The 23,165-nt window shown below is 31.2% G+C and overlaps 2 protein-coding genes and 1 long non-coding RNA gene across 3 annotated transcripts in view; 2 read left to right on the top strand and 1 right to left on the bottom strand.

Annotated features, from left to right (window-relative positions):
• LOC134230548 (uncharacterized) overlaps positions 1-23,165 on the top strand; it is a 42,333-nt gene that overhangs the window by 3,399 nt on the left and 15,769 nt on the right. The window lies entirely within an intron of this gene.
• On the top strand, positions 12,299-15,219 carry LOC134230530 (putative nuclease HARBI1). The gene is made up of 4 exons (XM_062712361.1): positions 12,299-12,722; positions 13,849-13,961; positions 14,167-14,278; positions 14,520-15,219. Exons 1-4 carry the CDS (start codon positions 12,299-12,301, stop codon positions 14,918-14,920), a joined length of 1,050 nt encoding a protein of 349 aa, XP_062568345.1. The 3' UTR covers positions 14,921-15,219.
• Positions 15,329-16,047, bottom strand: LOC134230531 (uncharacterized). The gene is made up of 3 exons (XM_062712362.1): positions 15,912-16,047; positions 15,688-15,795; positions 15,329-15,576 (listed from the first exon to the last, which is right to left on the bottom strand). Exons 1-3 carry the CDS (start codon positions 16,036-16,038, stop codon positions 15,329-15,331), a joined length of 483 nt encoding a protein of 160 aa, XP_062568346.1. The 5' UTR covers positions 16,039-16,047.

Raw genomic sequence — 23,165 nt, 5'->3', positions numbered from 1 at the left:
AAGAGAATCAAATGTTTTCATTAAACTAACAGCCGTAATAATGAGTTTGATATTCAAGTCTTTTCACAAACTTTATGCTCATTGAAATGGCAGTTTTTCGTATAAATTGTTACTTTTTATTCTATTTACCCTTTCAAGTCAAAGGAATGCTTCTTTCTCCAGAGCTCCTGATCCAATCTTTTGGTTTCTCCAGGTGCATGTTTGCCGTGGTTTCAATTTGTATTCATTTGTTTAATTGACTCTTAAGCTTGATCATGGTTTTTAATCTTAATATTTCATACTGGATATATTAGTTATCATGTATCTGTGATACAGAAGCAGCACGACACGTGAAATGAGAAGACAACACCTTTCTTCCATCTCCACCCTTATAAATTGTTTCAAGTATACTGTCCTTACTGACGTATTTTATTTTAAGGACAATACCATAAACCCACAGAACAAACCGACGATCTTTATTAACGTATAACTGATGCTATCTAGATTTTTACTCATAAAAGTCTCTAAAGGACACACTAATTTGTTTTTCTTAAAATTTCATTTATCTTTAAGCTGTTTTGTACATGAGTAAGTAAAAGTATAAATTTTTTCACTAGTGATTAGTACTGCATTGTTTTACTAAATTATCAAGGAAAAATGATTTATGTATGCACTGTAAGCAGGTTTTGGGAAAAACGTGTTCGAACAATCGTGAGAAGCAGTGGGGATCGATGATAAATGCTTCCTGTGAGGTTAAAGCTTAGCTCTATTGCAGAGGGCCTTACTATAATAACAAGTGAAAAGAAAACCACAGAAAATCCTTAATTCCCTGACAAAAGAAAATTACAGTGTACTGATATGAACAGAATATTATGAAATGTGGAGATAACAAACAGTATTCAATCTCAATAGTCCATTCAAACGATACAGATCAGGAACACAGCAAACACGGTCGTCTAAAACATCAGAGGTGGGATAGGAGCCATGGAGGAGTGAGCATCCCCTGATTATAAAGAGTCATTTATTTACAATTAAGAAACATTAAATTTATTTCGATAATTTGTGTGTATACGCAACTATAATTATGGAGGTGTTAGGATTTAAAAAGAACTTGAGAAGAAAAAAAAATAGTTTCTCAATGAATTTAGAGAATTTCAATTCTAAACAATTTCTGGAGATTTGTAGATTTGGTGATGTATTTATTTTCTGACTAAAATAGTTATACATGCATGACCTATTTTGCTACTAATGTAGAGCACTCAAATTTTTTTGACGCCTTATTTTCAAAGGAGTCATTACGTATTTCGAAGGGAGGCAAAAATTTAATAAATTCCAGTTTTTGCTACATGCAATCTCTAATGTTATAATAAACATGTTCACAAAGAGATTTTCTCGATTTTTTACGTAAAATTTACGTTTTTGCGAAAAACATTGATAAACACTGATTAAAAGTATGTATGATTAAGCGTGAGCTTTAATTTCCACGGGTTTTGTCTTTCGGTCTAGTAAAGAGTGAGAGCACTGTTTCGCAAAGTAAAAGGGTTTGTAATCGGAAAGGGCCTTTACGGAACATATAGATAAATTTTTCAATGTTGTTAAATAAGCAAAGCTTTCTTTGTCAATTCGAATGTGATATATATACAGCAGATACTTTTTTTCTCCTATTGACAGATGTATAATTTATCGCGAAAATCAATACAATAGGAGCTTGCTCATTCACAGGTTATCCTTAGCTAAGTACAAATAGCGATTATGTTTCTTATTGCATCGTGTCAAAAATAAAAAAAAAAATCAGAAGCAAAAATCTAAGGATTATCTTGTCTTAAAGCCCAAATTCCGTAAGTCAGATCTTTGATAACCTCTTTTTTATTTTTGTGAGGTTTTTAAGTATCAAAAGAAATTTAAAAGGAGTTAGATATTGGTATTACAGAAGTTTCCCAGGATTAAAAATCATTTGTTTAAATTTAGATTTTACTCGATGGATAAAAGATAATAATAAATTTAACTCCTTTATTATTCTGTCTTAATATGCAATGTAAATACAATGATAAGATATGGAACACAATATAAGTAATGATAAAACTAACAATAAATGTAATTAAATGGTTTATAATAATGATATTTTTTTTGGAATTCTTCTGTACAAAAAAGCAAATTTAAAAAAAAAAATTTCAATGTAACACGCAATAACTATCATCAAAATACAATAATGATAAAAAAAAGGTGGGAAATACCTGATAAAGAAATGCTAAATACATTGAAAATCATTTGACACCTTCTTTTGAATTATTTTTCTTGGACTATAATCATAATATTTACAGAACACTTAAAATTATATTCCTTATACAAAGTAAAATGAATAATACATGTTGTTGGATATATGATACTTTTAAATCAGTTCTCCAAACAAATAAATGAACTATGTAATATGCTTTAACACAACTTTAGATAAGTTGAGTTTATAATTTAAACGCACTTTTCCTCCTCACATTATACATGTATATAACGTTTTTCATACTTATGGTTAGTCCATTAATTACACAGGGAATTTTCGTCAGTCTTCTCCAATTTTTTCCCAATCATGACAAGGAATACACAGCGGGTGTGACCAGTCGGCAGGGGATGCTCACTCCTCCATGACACCTGAAACCACCTTTGATATTTTGAAGGTCCATGTTTGCTCTGTTTGTGATATGTACTGTTTAAATAAACTTTTCGACCGTGATGGTCTGAATCAAAATATGGTATCAAATCGCTGCATCAATTTAAAATCTTTTTTTAAAGTAGAAATATGCAAAAGCAGCTTATAAGGATATGTATATTTGTCAGCATATCAAAAAAAAAATATTGCTAGGATTTGAAATTCTTGATAAAGGATTTCAATTAGCATGCATCTAAATAAGTTTATTGCTGTTTCGATTAGCCGAAGAATGTGACTCACATACAATTATAAGTTGTAGTCGACGCGCTCTTATCTTGTACATCTTATTGCCTTATTAAGGCAGTAATCATTTAACCATTAAGTACTCCTTTGCACTTGTTAGAAATCAGTAAATATAAATGAAACAGCGCTAATAGGCGTCATATGTTCTCTGTTGCGTCAGGAAGGGGTAGTTACTATTGATTTTCCGTTTAACTAGCAATTTGGCATCTATGGCAGAGGATAACATGACAAATTTGGTTTCGTGAAAATTTTATTTCAAGGGTTAAAAGAACAGTTTTTATATGAATTTTATGAACAAGTGATGCAATATTTTTCTTATTTTGACGTTTGTGAATAATTGATAACCGTTATCGTCACATCTTAGGAAAAGAAATTTAGTTTCCATATCTCTGAACACATTTTTTATTATTAAAGACGCCATTGTAGTTTGCTACCGAAGTTTATAATATAGTTAATATTTATAAATATATGGGTTTGATGAATCCTTGCAAAACTAAGTTTAAAATGTGTGGATGCTAGAAAAGTTCTTGGCGTATCGATTAGCTAATTCTAGATGTTTTTTTATTCTAGTTAACCACAAAGAATCACAATGATACACCAGACAAGAATTGTGTGAGTGATATGAGAGAGAGAGAGAGAGAGAGAGAGAGAGAGGGAGAGAGAGAGAGAGAGGGAGAGAGAGAGAGAGAGATCAATAGATAAACTTTGAAAATAATTAGATATTTTTGTTTTTAAAATTAAATCTGATTTTTGTGAGTTTGAAACACATCTCCTGATATAAAATGTGGAAATTTATCTAACTTTTCAAATTAAAAAGTTAGTGTTAATCTCATTTTAAAAAATGTTCAAATGTAAAAAATGTAAGATCAAATTTCAAACTGAGACACACTAATGACAGATAAGTAGATCTTACAGGGATTTCAGCAAACTTGTTTAAAACTAGCTTTGTGTAAATTCTACTTCCTTTATTATTATCATCATGTCAGCAAATATAACCTATCATTGGATGTTAATTTGGCTGACATGTTCGGCAGGTCAGCAGATGATGAGTTGCATTTTTATGAAAAGGAAGACAGCGTCAAAAGTTGTTGGTATAACTTCATGGCTTTTTCCATAATAAATTTGTCTTTGAGATCGAAATTATTTTATGAGGCCCACAAACAGGGAATCAATCAAATTTCAACACAACTTAATGTTTATGATTATAACTGTCAAAAATATGTGTGCCAAAGAAATTTATATTTGGGAAAAATACCTCCTCCAAAGACAATTTAAACGACTAAAACGACTCTTTCTTCAGTATGAAAGTTCTGAATACATGAGGACATGTAATAGGTGTAGTCAACAAAGTTTAACTGTTCAATGTGGTCTTTGTTTTTAAGGTTCATTATCACAATGAAGAAGAGTAAAGCTTCAATACCACATCTAATTTTACTCACATTTTACTTTTAAAAAAGGGACATTTTTCAAAATCACAATTTTTACTCATTGATTATAATTTGATTTACTCTAGCTTAACTTGATTCTAAACTTTGAAACCTCCTTGCAAATCAACGCTAACATACATACTGTAAAAGGTACAGTAAATGTTCAGTTAAGCCTCCATCCTTTCTCCCCACCAATGAGAAAATGAAAGCAAAATTTTATTTGTACTGTAATAAAAAACTATTTAAAAAAGCATGTTATTTTAATGTGGAGTATAATTAAAATAACTTTTAGAAAATAAGGTATCCCAAAATTTTCCAAATCCCCAGAATGAAATATATATGGTGACACACAGTATTTAAGCTAAAAGTGCATTTACACAATACGAATCAGGAGCAGAACAAACACAGACCTTTAAAACTCATATGTGAGATAAAGTGCCATGATGAAATGAGCATCCTCTGCCGACCGGTCACACCTGCCTTGTGCTCTCTATCAAGATCGTAAATTGATGAAATATCCGTCGAAAATTCAGTGTGTAAATAATGGCTTAACAAATGAATTTATATGAATCATGTGACTAAATGACAGCTTGTATTTGTTGACAAGTGCATTGTATCGAACTTTCGAAATGATGACTTTAAATAGACTGTTTCATAACCGTCTTTGTCAGTAACTTACCTCGTTTTAGAAATTGTTCATATGTAGAGCATGCTCTTGCATATCGAATCAACTGAAAGATAAAGATACCATATGCAGTTAATATGGGGATTTTGCAGGAAAAGTCAGAGTAGTCCATTATTTCAGAGTTAATATTAGTTGTGAGAGTGCTTTTGGCAAGTATATGTTGTACAAGGCTTTGTTTTCAGTTTGAGTTGAATTGTACATTAAAGATGGAAACCTGGGTTATGTGATTGCCTTATAAAAATACGCAAATTCTGCCGTTGTATACCGCCAATATAGATTAAGTTAAGTTTGTTTCTATTTAAGAAACTTTGATATCTGAAATGCTTACCTAATATTCAAAGAATTAATAACTTGTCTTAAATATCACAGATGTATACTTGTCTGGACATTTATAACTGGTCTTATAAATTTATTTCATCAATTCATGAGAGGATGCCATTAGGCATTCCATGTTTCCATCCTTTTCTTCTGTAGTAGTATATGAGGTTACCTGTATAAAAATATTTTAATTACTTATACTTAAACCACACTTAAACCACACTGACATGCATTTCTTTCAAATCATGTACTTTTGAATGACATATTTCTCTGTTTATAATGCAAAACATTTCGCACACAAAATATTACTTAAGCTCATTAATAAATCATCTAACTACACTATAAATAATGAAAATCAAGTCTCGTATATACATGTTGATTACTAATTATTTAACACTTGATATGTGCCGGTTGTTGTTGAGTAACTTACACCTGAGAAGCCATGCTCTGCTTTACGACATTATGTCTGTTTAAGGAATGATTCATGGGTCCTGAAGACTTGCTAGACATTCGTCATTGTTTGATTCTAATTCATAATGAGCCCTCTACTGTATTTGTTATTTCAAAATTCAATTATTTGTTATATAAATCATTCAATACAAAAGAGAAAAATCTAATAAATTAAAGTTGGGTCTATTTATTTCCTACTGATCGACATTAAGAAAATTTTAATTAAAAACTTTACCTGTTTTTGGAAATGTTGTTCAAAATGAATATTTATTTTTGGTTTAAATTCTATAAACTCAGTTTTCATGAGTTTGATATCTTAATCTTATTAAAATTTATTTGAGCGGGGATGGGGGTGGGGGGTTATAACACCAAAGAACTAGCAATATTCAGCATACTTCAATTTTTTAAGTTGAAGTCCACATTCTGTATTTCTCAATAGTTCTTACTTGTATCAATTTGCGCTTCTTCAGCAATATTCCATAATCATAAGCTTATTGTGTTTATGTCTGCAATATTGATTATTGAACATGTTCTTTGTATAGCGCATTCTTAACTAAAACAGGCTAATAAAAAATAATTAGATGGAACAGGGGTTTCAATAATGTTATTAAGGGAAATATTCAAGCTTTTAAGAAATCAAAATATTCAAAATTTATTTGTAAATAATCATTATATAGAACTATATAGAACTATTGTTCTTATAAAAAATATGTCTTATAAAAACATCATCGCTTCAAAAGGTGGCTATACATATAACTAGGGACATTTATATATAATCCTTAAAAGCAAAGAAAATATTTATGACTTTAACTTGACTTGCTGATTTAAATAGTCAATACAAGATGTAAGGTCATTGTTTTTTACGGAGTTGTCTTCGGATTACGGTTCTTACCTAAATAGCAGGGTCGCGTTGACAGGGATATAGAATAAAACGACATGATTGTGTTCAATATAATGATATGATTAGATTTCATAATTATGCTATATATTTACATAGAGTATTAACAACATTATTTTTAAAAAGTAGAAAAAGAAATCAAAGAAATTTTGTTAAAGTTCGAAAAAAAATTCTAATACAAATAAAATTAAGTGCATGTATATAGTGAATAAAAAAAAATTGTTATCAATGTCTATTGAATTTAACATTTTAGGCAACAAGTCATTTCACACACTTTTAACAAAATGAAATGAGATTATTGAACTAATAATTGTTCATTGCTCATAATACATTGGGATTGAGCACTAGAAATTCAGTACTTAAAGGATGAATCAAGAAAGAGCTGTATTAAATCATTTTTATTTAAATACCAAAAAACATTTGCATACACTGTAGCAAAACATAAAAAATAGGATTGTAAATTTAGTAAAGGAATGCATCTTTCAGAAAGTTGTCATGAGCCGTCTTTTTGTGCAGACCATATTAAATTTTGCTAATGCGTAGATGTTACTGTTCAAGTTTTATATTATTGTCAGAGAGATGGGCAAATATTTTGTGGCCTTGAAGTATATTAGATATAGTTTAAAGACCTTAAAATTTACTTATCCTATTTTCTTAAAAAAAAAAACCAACAACAACACTTTACTGTATCTTTTTCCTTGCCTTCCCCAATCATTAAAAACTTTTAAATGGTGGCAAGAAAATTTCATATTTGGAGTAAATACAAGAAACAAATTGTGAAGCACTTGGCAAAATCTCTAACGACAATGATTATAATTAGCGGTCTTTCTACATTTATGTTTGTTTTAATTGTTGTTTAACGCCGTTCTGGAGAATTTTTCATTCAGATGTATGTAGACGCTCATATTTTGTTACATTGAGTTTTACAAGCTTTTCTGGCGGTTTCTAAATGACCTCCTTTCTACAACATCTATAAGAGAAATTCTCTTTTTGAAATTTTAATTTTCCCATATGCATCTTTTATTGAAGATTTAAGGCTCACCCAGTTTTTTGATCTAAGATTACAGTCCTTGTTTTAAGGAACCCCCACAAAAAGTCCAAAAGATTGAGATTTAGCGAATGTAGGAGCAATTGCCTCATGAGAATTGTACTTTGATTACTTCATATCATGTTTCAGGTTTACAAATACACAATAAATGCTTGCATTTCCAGAATCAATCATCTGAAATTTATCTTATAAGTTCGATAAACCACCTCGAATCTCCACTTTATCAAGCGTTTTCTCATCGTCTTCTAGTCTCTTGGATTGTTTTTTTTCTATGCTCTTCTGTTATCTAATAATTATCAAAGAACGCTTCTTTTTAAGAACAAATAGTTTCCTTCATCAATTTTGAATGAAGTTTGGTAATATGCATTGAAATAAACCTTTGCAATTCAGCAATATGTTGATTATAAGTTATATCAATTTCGAAATACATTCTTTATGTCACAATTAAACATTATAATGCCATGATTTCCTTGACTTTTTCATTTATGTAAAATTTGATGTTTTAATGATATATTGTTTGTATTATTAATATAAAAGATATTAAGAAAAATATTAAGTCTTAGAATTGTATAAAGGTATTTAGAGGACATTAACACTGTAAAAATCGATTAAATGACTTAGAAACATATATTTAAAAAATCGTGTCAGAAAGTCAAAAGTCATTTTAGAAACACCTTTCTATCCTTTCCAGTAAAGTAGACTATATCAAGAAGACAAATGCTTACTAGCAATTAGATTATATGGCAAACGAGATGACTTTAGCTTTTTCTTCGTCAATGTTCCCAATTTTTATAAAAATTGTATTTGGCTATCACCTGCATATATTTTATGTCTCCCAACTGCTATTCAAGAACATGCTATTAGTACACTGTACGATCAAATTTTTAAATAAATGAAGGCTACTCACGCAAAAGTTTATTTTGTAGAAACTTCAACAACCTCGTTTAATGTCAACATTTCGTAGTTTTTTTGTCATCATAATAACCGCATTAGCAAATACATCTAAGCACTTAGTTGTATTTTTGGTGACTTGTTTTATTCTCATTATAAAGTCTTTGTTATTATAATGAATTTGGCCACTGAATCTTCTGTCTCCTTGTAAAAATGCACGTCATTGAGTAAATAACTTTTCAGTATACACATGTAGGGTATAAAAAATTATAATTTATCTCTCTGTCCCAATATTCTTAAAAGAAGGATATGGAGATAATGAACAGTATTCAATATCAAATATCCATAAAACAATACAAAACAGGAGCAGAGCAAATATGCACCTCTAAAACATCAGAGATGGGATCAGGTGCCATGGAGGAGTGAGCATTCCCTGCTGACCGGTCACACCCGCCGTGTGCTTCTTGTCATGATCGGGAAATAACGGAAAAATCCGCCGTCAATTCAGTGTATGAAAAATGGACTAACAATACGTATGAAAAACGTCAGTCAGCATTTTGTCTCAATGATAAGTTGTATTTGCTGACAAGGACATTGTATCGACCATAGAATTTACGAAATGATGACTTTAAATTAGACTGTTGATATTTTTGTGTCATCAACTTGCTTGTCAATAATTTACCTCGTTTTAGAAATTGTTCAAACGTAGAGCATGCTCTTGCGTATCGAATCAACTGAGATATATATACACACCGTATGCAGGTGATGAAGGTATATTGCTGCATAAGTAAGGGAAGTTTACAATAGAAAAGTTGAAGTCATCACGTTTATCATATAACTTGGTTGTTAGATTACCATTATTAACATATTTGCAAAAACTAAATCTCAGAAATGCAATGTATTTTTAAATTTTGATTTAAAGCTTACAGGAATTGACTTTTTTAAATTAAAAGTGATGTGTTTTATATATAGTTGCATTCAATCTGCATTTTTTTCTATGCAAAATCCAAAATTAACTCATCAAAAACGCGCCTGCTAGAAGTTAATTTGAGAATTGATTGATATTAGTCCATTACTTTTTTTTGGTTTTTGACAGACAGATTCCTTCAATTTAATGTAATATTGGAAGTGTTTGATATGCATTTTGCTTTGCAAAACAACATCTGTATGTTTGTCAATGTCATGGTGATACTTGCGGCGAAGCACTTCTTGGTGAAGACACAATGAATGTCAACTTACCACCAATGTGAGTGGAGAACTGGAATAGAACAGATCATTAACATTCAGAACTCTGATAGAAGTGCCACTACTCCTGCTGACCTTCACGAGGAGTGGTTTCCCATACACGACTTTGATGCAATTATTTATCACTTGTCGGTCACATTTCAGACCTAACATGTACTGAATAGATCTGATTTAAAAGTTATTATTGAACCGTTTTAAGGACACTTTAAGATAAATTAAATTAGATACACAAGTGATGGTAAAAGAAATTTATAACTCACGTGATGCTAGTTATCTTGTGAGTTTCTCTGATCAAAGTTTTTTGCCATAAACTCATCACAGTTCACATCAAGACTGTATTCAAAACCAAATTCGCTCATATAAGGAAATTGTACACAAATTGTTTTAAAATGTTGTTGGTTGTTTATTGGTAAGAGCATATACATGCTCCTTCTATACGTAATTAATTCCACATTCTAGGTTGTCCTTTAGTCCTTATTTGAATTATTATTAACCATAAAGCGGACTCCGATAAATTCAATATTAACTTAAATTTTTGTTAAGACTGTTTGGTGTATTTTACTTCGAGTTCACTGAGATATATCGAGTCAAGACATCTTTGTTTTTAGGTTGCTTAAAGTCTCTTTTACATATTTTCAAACATATGGAGACGCCACAATTTGCCGGTTGAGGGCCATTGAGAAGCTAGGGATCTATTGCAAAAAGGGACCTCGGTTTATTTAAGCAATGAATGATTATTTTTTAAAAGATATAGCCTCATAACTGCATAGGTGTGTGCAAACAAATCAAGTAACGCGCGTTTGCTCGTTATGAAAATTTGTTTGCACATACGATTGCAGTTTTGAGACTATATCTTTCAAAGAATAATCATTCATTGCTTATATTTACATTTTTTAGCTCTCTACTTTCACTGCAAATGCGATTTATATTTAAAATAAGCTACAGTTAATTGAAGAGCCAACGTAACAGCTTCTGGTCAATGTTAGCGTGATTTTTGATTTTCGCTTATATGACGTTGCACTTCCTCAGCGTTCAACGATTGTGAAGTCAAACTAAAACGCATGCTTTAATATTTTGGCACCCTGTCCGTGTTATGGTGTTTTGAATGCCATAGATTTTCATTCACTTTGTATGCAGAAAACACGTGTAATGTAAATGTACAGTCTTATCCCAGAGTTTAGAACTTGTTTGTCAATAACTTATCTCGTTTTTGAAATTGTTCATTAGTAAAGCATGCCCTTGCGTATGGAATCAACTGAGATATATAAACTCCGTATGCAGGTGGTAAGTAAGAGAAGTAAGTAAGAGAAAAAGTGGTTTGACAGAGATGAGTGTTAAAGCCAAGGGATTTATTGTTAATTGTGAGGCTAACACGATGCATGTAATTCTAGGACACAAGATCATTTATTTAAATTGCTATTTAATTAGGTCTTTAGCTTAAAAAAATTCTCAATATACACTGATATGTTTTTAGAAAAAAAATATAACACAATAACTGAGGTAATTTCAGGAAAAATAATGAATTAATATTGTTATATATGGACGTTTATATGCTTAAATAATGTTTCTTAAATAATTGTCGTCGCCATATTATAGCATAAAATATCGATTTATATTCCAAAAGTGGATTTAATATTTTAGCCCAACTTCAATTACTTTACAAAAATGCTTTACAATGAAATATATTTGAAATGGTTTCCGTCAAATAATGTATTCTATTTTGAATTATAGAATTGCGAAATTATATAAACAAAGAATACATCTTTCTACAATTGCCAGAAGTTGTAAATTATGACCTTTATAGAACACAGAAAAATATTTATGATCTGTTTTATAAACTTAATATAAGAATATAATTCATAGAGAATTGCGCAGGAATAAAATTTGCAAATATTTGTTGAATGACTTGGTTACTACTATGTGCATACCTCATTTTGATTAAAAGTTTTGAGAAAAAAAAATCAACGAATAAATATATTCAAATAATGGCCATATTTGTAAACTAAATATTGATCTTTTTCAAATAAACTTTTAAGTCTCTTACAATATATCATTAATCTATCAAGCTCCTTTCTTAAAATTATTTTTAATAAAGAAGATACCTTCACTTTAATTCCATTACCCATTTAGTTAAAATTTTAAGCATATATCTAAAAACAACAGTTCCCATAATTTTATTTATGTTTTGAAAGATGAAGAAGATTTTTGTAAAATAATGTCCAGGCCTTGTGACCATAAAACAATTCTCAGACAATAAAAGTTCTCAACTCAATTTTTTTCTCAGAATTTTATTTTTTTCTCAAATTGAGAACGATTGCAGACCATAAAAAATTCTCAGACAAAATTTGTTCTCAGAATAAGAAAATTCTTAAGTTTGGTTAATAGCAGACTTAAGTAAATTCTCAGTCTCAAAATGGCAGCCGTACACAGACGAATAAGGCGTTATAGACGCTATCGCAGGGCACTGCCAGCCCCTCGGGTGTTCCGTGACAGAATGGATCCCCTCGCCTTGGATGATAATGAATTATTTGAGAGGTACCGGTTCCGAAGGGCATCAATTCTCTTCATTCATGACGAAATTAGAGGAAATTTGGAACGGAATACACACCGGAACATGGCACTCTCGCCAATTCTCTCTATCTTACTTTGCTTACGATTTCTGGCCACCGGGGCAACACATCTTCTTATAGGAGACAGTCTAAATATTTCAAGAAATGCTGCAGGGAGGGAAATTCGGGCTGTAACCTCTTTGATCATCCGTGTTTTCTTAAGATTCATCGCCTTTCCCGTTGGAGAAGTTGCCTACAGAGTAATGGAGGGTTTTAGACGAATTGCAGGTATTATATGTTTCTTATATTCTGCATTGTAATATTTGTTTCTATAACAAACAGATGAAATCAAAACTTGAACTTACCCATGTAAATGTCGCTTAAGTCATGAATGACAACATACAAAAGCGCCACCTAGATTAAAATATGTATAGTCAAAAAATCTTGAACACAAAAATTAAATTGATAATGAATTTCAAATAGGCATATATGGAATATAAAATGCAGAAAGAATAACAGGTATAATATATGATGCAAAATATAAAAAGAAAAGATAAATACTTACGTATTTACCTTTTAATTATTGGTATAAAGGGTCCCGTCACCAAAGTTTTTCATTGGTGAATAGGGTCTATATAACAAAGGGACATCTCAGAATACAAAAAAAAAAAAATTACCAAATTTTACTATTTTTATAGAGTACTACAAAATGGAGTCATATGAAAACGTAATAAAAATATAGAAAATATTCTAAAATTTCTGTGTATTAAATTTCAAGAGCGTATGTTTATTTCTTTTTCTTTAATAATATTTTTATTGCGACGTCAACCCACCTATCAATTGCAAAATCGGTTAAAAAAATCAGTAATATCAAATTGTAATTGCATTTTTATACCTATAATTTCTTACTTTTGTTTAATTTTAATAATTAAGAGAAAAAAGTTGCATTAAAACAGTAAATACGCTTCATTTTACTATGATGCGCGAAATATTGCACAATGGAAACTAAAGTCGGCCCCCTTAAAAACAGAAACTGTTCATTAAAACCCTCTCCCCTTTCATGTAGTATTTGTACATGAAAAAAAAAATGAACTGCAAGAATTTCGAGCTTAACCTTATTACACACATACACACCCTCACACACAAGTACACCCATCCCATACGAATTAAAAGATTTCGACATTCTGTAAATTTCCTTTTCCCTGAATATTTTTTTTTAATTGCAATCAGTAATATTTCAAAAGTTTAAAACAGTTACTGTTTAAAGTTGTTATAGAGATAGCTCTTGAAAGTATATAATATTTAAATATATATTTTTCAAGTCTTCCTGAAAAAAGGTTTCGTCTACATGTATCTTAAAAACACTTTTTTTCAAAAATGGTCCTGTGTGTAGTCTCATGTTTTATTTGTTTAGGTTTCCCCCAAGTACTCGGATGCGTGGACGGCACTTTTATCAAAATTACGATGCCATCTGAAAACGAGGTGGACTATGTAAATAGAAAGGGGTACCATTCATTGAATGTGCAGGTATTATTGCATGTAGATTTCATATTGGGGAAACAAACTTGAATACACCCGTTTCTGAAATGATGAACAATTAAGTTTTTTAGAGGTTAAAAAGGTGCTTGAAATCGCATATTTTTGCTTCAAATTGGTATTGAGTTATGTATGAAATACTGCTAGTAACCAGGTATATAATATAAATATTTAATATATATTATAATACATGCAGATGGTATGCGACCCCAATTTTCGAATTACATCACTATGTGCAAGATGGCCTGGGTCAACACACGACAGTAGGGTATGGAGATCATCCGCGCTATGCCATCAATTCGAGAGAGGTAAGAAAAAGTTAGAAATGTGAACATCTATAAAATGTACTGTTAAAATGAATTCCTTTCTTTTTTCATAAAGTAAACAGAAATAATAAAACTATATACAGTCACAAAAACATATTACTATATGACATACACGGCTCCAGGATTTTTTAGGGCGATACAGTGATAGATCTGCGCAAGTACATGTATGTGTGACATGTATGGCAATTATTAGTATTGATTAAAAAATTTAACGTTTTTTTAGGAATACACAGTGGACTTTTACTTGGAGATTCTGGATACCCCTGCACTCATTACCTCATGACTCCTTATAATGTACCTTCAAACCGAGCCCAGGAAAACTTCAACAGCTCGTTGTGCCGTACCCGTGTTCTCATAGAACAAACCTATGGTGTTTTAAAGAAGCGGTTTCAGTGCCTTCATTACGGTCTGAGATGTTCACCCGAACAAGCTGTTGATTATATCACTGCTTGTGTCTTACTACACAACATAGGGATAGAAAAATCGGATATTTTCATCAGCAGTAATTGCGCAGATTATGATTTTCAGGAATGCATCAATCATGCCATGAATGTAGATCGAATTCCGCCTAGTAACGATGGTTGTAGGAAGAGAGATGAAATTGCAGATTTGTTTTTCTCTTGAGTTATTTTGCTATATTCAATTCACAATTTCTGTTCATTTAATCACACGAATACAATTGAAGCATAATTTACCCATGCAATCCGGCAGTCTTTACGGGAAAATATACAGGCAATATTAATATGCATTTGTCGAATCTAGGTAGAAATGAAAATTAGTGGTCAGAGATGTCATAAATTTTATTACCATTTCATACAACTCGAATGATATAACGCTCGATCAGCTTTATCCTTCTTACTTTCAACTCGTATAATACACATTCATTTATCTACAAAATATGTGTATTCCTATACAATATTTTCTTACCTCGATAGATTCTCAAAATAAAATGTGATTTAAGTGAGTGTATCAAACCTTCCGTCATTCATAAATTTATAACTACGATAAGAACATTCTATCTCATAAATGTCTTTAACACTCAGAAATATCTGTACATTGATTTGCGGAAAGTGCTTCGGTAAAAAATGGATAGTTAGCTTGGATTTCAAATTCCAGTTTTGATTTCTTGAGCATTAAAATTTCCTTTTTGAGTGTCAGGATTTCTTTGTTTTCATTTAGTTGGTTAATTTGCATCCGAAGCCTCTGGTTATCCAACTTCATATTTTCTTCTTCAAGCTCTGCTAACTTCCCCCTGTTGCGTGTATTGTTGCGTGTATCAGCTTTATATGTAAAGAGAAACAGTAATCTGATTTATTGATTATTACTAGTATTTATTAATTGCAAGGGTCAAGAATGTAATACTGTGTATTGCTAAATATGACATATTTTACCTTTTCTTGATTTTCTATACGTGTAATTCGTAGATGTAGCAGTCGAAGATGTTGATTTGTTTATATTTGGTTCTTGTGCATCTGCATTACCTTGGTTTGTCTTTGATACTGTTAAATTGTATGAATAAAAAATGATAATTTTATGCAGAATTTTAATTTTTTAAAACCAAATATAGAGAAATAATTTTTTACTTCGAATGAAAATACTTAATAAAATTATTTACATTGGTTTTCCTCTTGAATTGTATTGTCACTACATGTAGGACCATCGCCAACTGTGCTGTCCAATCCTGATATTTCTATTTTTAAAAATAAATACCATACGTTTACAAATTGAGTAAAATGTATCATTATTATATAGTATATAATCTTCTAATCTAATTTGTTAAAATCATTATTAATAAAATTAAAATTGAATAATATTGAATTCTTGCCATCTGTATCAATCCCGGATGCGATTCCCTCTATCTGAGGTCTTCCCTCCATGGACTGAAGAAAAAGATCCTCTGCTGTGGTCAAAGCTATGGGTTTGCCTCCCCCAGTTTTTGGTCTCTTTATTTGATCAAGTTTGTCCTTGCCTATATAAAATGGGATGGTCAATATTGTTTTAATTTAACTGTACTTATAGTTTTTCGATATTTAGACTGTGTAACGTAATAATTTTAATACTTGCATGAAACAACCCCTCCCCCCTTTTTTTTTTAAAAATAAGGTTTAATTTTTTTTTACTCCAACACCCCTCCCCCTTTTTTGAAAAACGCTTAGACTATTCGAACCTGTTGATTACATGTAGGAATTTATATGATACATTTATATGTCATTGGCGTCGGAAGCAAATTGAAAGTGGGGGGGGGGGGGGGGGGGGGCTAAGTGTAAGAAGATTTACAAATTAAATTACTGCGTTGCTTGACGTTGTAGTACTTCTTTTTTATTTCTGCTTCTTCTCTTTTTTTCAAACTGAATCTTCTGTAACAGAAAAATTACATCATGTAATTAAATTTAATGATTAGGGAAAATTTTCCGTATGTGGTTACATGTAGTTGATTACTATAACAATTTTTTATGTTTGTTATAAGTATACTATAAACACCGGAAAATAAAGAGGAATGAATCAAAAACCACTACAGATACATGTACTTTTTTAACCCGATTTCATAGATACCCCTTTTGAACCCCCATGAATGACGTGCGACATAACTTTTGTTGGGGTTCAAAAAAATATGGACGAATGTTACATGACTTGTTCAGAAATACTTTTTTAAAAAGTGAATGAGAAAATGGTTATTCTACAAGAATACATCAAATGGAGACGAAAAAGACATATGGGTAATTGAAAACCCTCTTTATATAGCCATTTTGGACAAGCGAGTTTGCATAATCCAGAAGCTGAGCATGGTGGATTACTGGATTGAAACATTCTAACCTAGAAGAACTTTATAAGGATTTTTCACAAATATCGAAGGTATCTAAATGAACTTGTAATTCAAGGCCGATTTCTAATTTCTATTTCTTTTTTTTTTCGATTGTAGGGACATATTATAAATATTCCATTGGTCCCAGCTTAACAAAGGGAAGTAAATCCTTTTTATTATCATTCACTTGATCTTAAATTAGATTCAGGGGTTTTCCATTATCGTAAGTCGCATTGAGCATGTAACAAGAACCTTTTGATTTATAGATTCGTGTGCCTTTGAATTATTTTATGAAATGTTTTGTTTTTAGATGTTCAACATTTACAACTTACGCGTTTAACACATCACAAATTTCCTTCCACCCCTTAGACCTAATTTCTCCAATTTTCACCGTTCCGTCCCCTTTCATTTTCCCAAAAAGTACATCTTCCCTCTTCCCAACCTCTTCCACCAAAACAATTTCCTCATCCGTTGTCCAATTTGCCGACCTTTTCGCCATTTTACTTGTACATATAGAAATAAGCAGACGAATATTTATTTATTACTATTGTTTATTGTTGTTATGACTTTCTTACCATAAAAATCTGAAGAGTTCCACAGCCAGTGGTAAGAATCCTTGGAAACAGCAACGCGCGCGTCAAAGCGCGTCTTAACGAGTTAAGAAATTTCTTAAGTGAGAATTTTCTCAAGTCTGTTTATGGTCTACGATTTTTGAGAAATTCTCAGCAGAGGAAATTCTTAAATCTTGAGAACATATTTTGTCTGAGAATTTTTTGTGTTTATGGTCACAAGGCCAGGTGTTCAAAAATTTTATATACATTATCATTCAATTTTTAGGGCATGTTGTAATAAATACATAAAATGTCCTTAATTTTATGAAACTCGTCATGTTAATTTTTGAAAGACCTTGAATGTTCATACGAACATGTTAACACTGTTTCGATGAATAGTGGAATGTGAAGCTAAGGAGCATTAATCTTACTGTTTAATGAAACAATTGTAAGGTGTGAACAAAGCAAATATGGACCTCTATTTTTTAAGGCGCTTTATTAAAAAAATAATAAAACAATACCTTAAAGTTGTGCATGAAAACTTATTTCCAATTGTCAAGACCAAAGAATTTGCAAAAAATGACTTTAAACAAGATAATTCGGACTCCCTTTACGTAAATTCATTTATCATATCATTATTTAACATTTCGCCTTTTTTCTTGTTTTTTTTGAAAGTTAAGATGCGAGACAAATTGTTTCACGAAATCTGACTATTGTTGTATATAATCAAATAAAAAAAATATATACTCGAGAATAAAATTTTCACAAGCAAATCGTAACTAGTGTTTGCGCAAACATAAAATCTTTGACAAGAAATATTTATATGTACAGTACTGGTACATAGAATCACTTAGTGTTTTTTGGCCTAATCAAGTTTTTTATAATTAAAACTGCTAATCTTTCGATAACAATGCTTTATTATCACTAGTGTCCCTGGACTTCTACATCTATTGAAATCGTAATTTTCTGGCAAATGCAACATTTTTCCTTCAAAAGTGTAAAAAAAAAAAAGTGCAAATTACTTTTCAATTTCGCAGATACAACTCTTCAGTCGCCAACTTCCCTTACTTATGCAGCAATATACCCTGATTACCTACACACGAGATTTATGTCTCAAAGTTGATTCGAAACGCAAGATCATTTTACTTGAAAAAGACACTAATGGTAATCTAACAACCAAGCTATATGATAAACGTGATGACTTATATAAAATACATGGTTACTGTCTTGAAATATAAGCGATATTTGGGCGAGGGTAAGAAAACGTGAAAGAGGGCTAGGCTTACCGTTTTCGATCTGAGCCCAAATATCGCTTATATTTCAAGACAGTTATCATGTATTTTGTTTATCCTGCAACAAAATCTTACATTTGAGCGTCCAAATCAAGCTAATTCCGACAGATTTAGGCACATCTCTGCAGTTGAAACTATGACGCCATGGCGTAAACATTGCAGTATACGTGACGTCACAATGCTTTTGGAACGTCGGAATACATGCACGAGGCTTTATTAGGGCAGTGACCGGATAAAGCTTTGGTTTATTAGGTTACCTTTATTAGGTCAATGCAAGGGGTAGTTGCAGGATAATAAGTTTTCTATCGTCAACTTCCCTTACTTATGCAGCAATATACCTTCATCAACTGCATACGGAGTATATATATCTCAGTTGATTCGATACGCAAGAGCGTGCTCTACGTATGAACAATTTTTTAAACGAAGTAAATTATTGACAAGCAAGTTGATGAAACAAGAATATCAACAGTCTCGTTTAAAGTCATCATTTCGTAAATTCTATGGTCGATACAATGACCTTGTCAGCAAATACAATTTATCATTGAGTCATATGCTGACTGACGTTTTTCATACCAATTGTTAGTCCATTATTTATACACTGAATTGACGTCGGATTTTTTCCGTTATTTCCTGATCATGACAACGAGCACACGGCGGGTGTGACCGGTCGGCAGGGGATGCTCACTCCTCCATGGCACCTGATCCAACCTCTGATGTTTCAGAGGTCCGTGTTTGCTCTGCTCTTATTTTGTATATTGTTTAATGGACGTTGAGATTGAATACTGTTCGTTATCTCCATATCCTCCTACGTATGAACAATTTCAAAAGGTAAGTTATTGACAAATAAGTCAATATTTGTGAGGAATAAATAAGTGATAAATTAAGAATATCATATGTCTCATTTAAATGCATCATTCCGTACATTTTATGGTCGATACAATTACCTTGTCAGCAAATGCAATCTAATGCTGACTTACGTTTTTCATATTAGTTGTGAAGCCATTTTTTTTCCGTTATTTTCTGAGCATGACAGGGAGCACACGGCTTGTGTAATCGATGGGCAGGGGATGCTCACTTCTCCATGGAACCTCACCTCACTTCTGATGTTTTAGATGTCTGTTTACTCTGCTCCTATTTGTTATATTTAATATATACTTTTTAGCTTGAATATTGTCTGTTATACAATATAACCTCTGATGCATTTACTGCAATTATATAATGATTGAACTGTATTTGAAGATTTTAATCACCTGTTTTAAATTGAGGGCTTCCTTCACATGTTAATCCTTTGCTTAAAATAATAAGATATCACTGTCTTCTTCAAAATTCAATTACATTGCTCTTTCATAAAGCCTGTTTTCTAATACTTGAAATCCCAAGGAAAATTTTAATAGAAAATGAAAGCACTATCGTCTAAGTCTCTACTTTATATTCGTATTAAAAAAGGAACAAAGGGATTAAGCAATTAGCTGGTATAAGGACAGGGACATTTTATACACCTTGCTCGTTAAAACAGAAAATTTGAAGTCATTTTACGCAATAAAATAAGTACATTTTTAAATTGAGTTTAGCTTTAATTTGCCCTTTAATATCTATATCTAATGAAACGCCTTTTTGGAATGAAATATCTATTTTATTTCGACTTCGGTGAGGTATTTTTATTCTGAATGGTGCTTTTGGAATATGTATAAACGATCAAAATTTTACATGTTGATAATTTATATTAAACTATATCCTAAAAAATGGACTTCTTTTAATAAAAGTCTCAATAAATAAAAAGCAGCCATTTACTTGACAATTAAAACTGGGCATTTATTTTTCTTCTTTATATCACTTTATTTTATAATAGAAAAAAAGAAAAGTAATGAAAATAAAACAAGAGTCAAAAGTGGAGACATATATTTTATGTTTGTTTAATTTAAACATGCATTTCAAGGGAACTCATTAGTCCTTTTTTCGTCCGTCCCAGTTAATTAGACCATCGAGCTATATATCGATATCTAGCTATTGACAAACAAGTTAATGAAACAAGGATATCAACAATTTCAATTTAAAGTCAACATTTCAGAAACTCTATTGTCAGTGATTTTATTTGCAAATACTAACTAGTAAATATCTGATTTTCTTCATCATACACTTTAAGGCCATTATTTACACAACTCATTACGTATGAATTTCCCCGTTTTCCTCAATCACGATTGTTGTGACCGGTCGACAAAGAATGTTTGCCCCTCCATAGCATCTAATCCGACCTCTGAGGTAGAATTTGCTCTGCTCTCAATCCGTTTTGTTTGACTGTACGTTTGAGCATGATAGCTGTTCATTTCTCTAAATTTTATGTATATGTTGCACCTTTTCAATCTTCTGCGACATTTTTTTTTAAATCTTGTTGAGTAAAGACAGATTTAAAAGAAATTGGCTCGTAAAACTGAAAGAATTTCACTCCACGACAAATGACAGTTATGAGGAAAAGCAGTATTATCTAAAATCAAAATTTCGAAATATCTCAATAATTAAATCAGTCCTCTTCTTAACAATATATTCAATGATATTTCCCATTTCATGGACCCGATGACGAAAATTGTGTAAATTTACCATATAAAATTCAAAACTGACTAAAGTAAATCAGCTTTTGCATGTAATAATATTATTATGAAATAGTTAATATACTTTCAAATTTTACAGGGGGGAATTCTAATTTTTTTTAAGCATGGTAAATTAAATATCATCGTAACCTTGAAAACAGGCGCAAAGGGTTAACGTATTCCTTTGTTATCTACTATAAAAGATCTCTTTTCAGAAAGTGTAGCTTTGAATTTAGTCACAGTTTCCCTATTCATGAATACTGAATCTATTTAAATCCCTTAAAGATTTATAAGATCATTAAGTTTATATTTTCAAAAAGTGAAATGTAATTAAAAACCTCCTGATCAAATGAACAAAGCTATCACAATATTATACACTATGCAACATTATAACTCTTAATTTAAAATAACGCAAAGAAAATATTACAGAACAATTTACGTTTAATGCTATATTTAACCTATAATTTTTGTGCATGGAAAATATACAACTTAGTAATTCTAGCTTTTGCTCTACAGTCTCGTTGTTAAAAGTTGAACTTGATAACGGTAAGGGTTCGAATCCCACTGCGCGAAGTGGAGATTGCTGTCTCAGATGAGGTCGTATGAAATGAAGCCCTGAGACGCATCTCCCCCTGCTCAAAGGCCGTTAGTTCTGAGTTTAGGTCAAAATTTGCAACCCTCTACCAGCATATGATGGCATACTCAATATGGATGAAAAATTCTCTAACGTACTTCCACAAGCAAACAAACAACAGGGACGTAGCAACCGGGGGGGCCAGGGGGGGGGGCCTGGCCCCCCCACTTTTTTCGCCAACATTACCTTTACTATAGTAAATGTTCATTGAAAGGATGGTTGGCCCCCCAAATTTTAATTTCCTTATTTTTTATTTTTTTTAATTCTTTTTTTTTGCTTGTCAACTTTTTCACCAAAAAACGATTGGAAGTGAATTATAACGTAAGATTTTAATTACACTTGTAAAAAGTCATGATATCCAGGTGTCCATAGTTTATGCTCACTTCACATTTGTATTTTTTTTTTTTAAATTTGGTGATAGATCAGTGTTTGCTATCCTTACCTTTAATCCTTGAGAATTAAATGTTTAACTATTCAGCGTGAGAAAGGTTTCTTAAATGATACAAACAATATTTGATCAAAAATGACATGGCCAAATCTTAATTTGTTCTGTCTTGCATAGAATAAATTATTCTTTCCCTAAATTGATTTCATAGAATCTATGAAGCTCGGAATACTTTTAAACTATAATCATTGATTTATGATAGATTAAAATGAAACAGGTGTAAATCATGAATAAAAATCAATTAATAATTATCAACTGACTAATAATGCTGACGAGTTCCTTCTTTGACTGTCAATTCAATCTCAATTTAAGACAGGAATGTCATATAAGATAAGTATAGTGAGAAAAAGACCTGATAATTTATTGGAAGAGTCAACAGCTAGTATGTGGCGATGTCAATTATTCTTAGAGATGATCTAGTTAATTCAAGAAAACTTCAACTTAACCTCTAATGCACGATTTCAGAAGGAACATGCTAATAAACTAATTAGTACATTTTTATTAAACAAATCTTAAAATGTTTCAGAAAAGACATTGTCAGAGTAAATTCACAGAAAAT

This window comes from Saccostrea cucullata, unplaced genomic scaffold (genome assembly GCF_032062105.1).
Source record: "Saccostrea cucullata isolate Sc308-1 unplaced genomic scaffold, CSIRO_AGI_Scuc_v1 ctg178, whole genome shotgun sequence".
Lineage (NCBI taxonomy): Eukaryota > Metazoa > Mollusca > Bivalvia > Ostreida > Ostreidae > Saccostrea > Saccostrea cuccullata.
The sequence above is the reverse complement of the archived record's forward strand: the minus strand, read 5'-3'. Positions and strand labels throughout refer to the sequence as shown.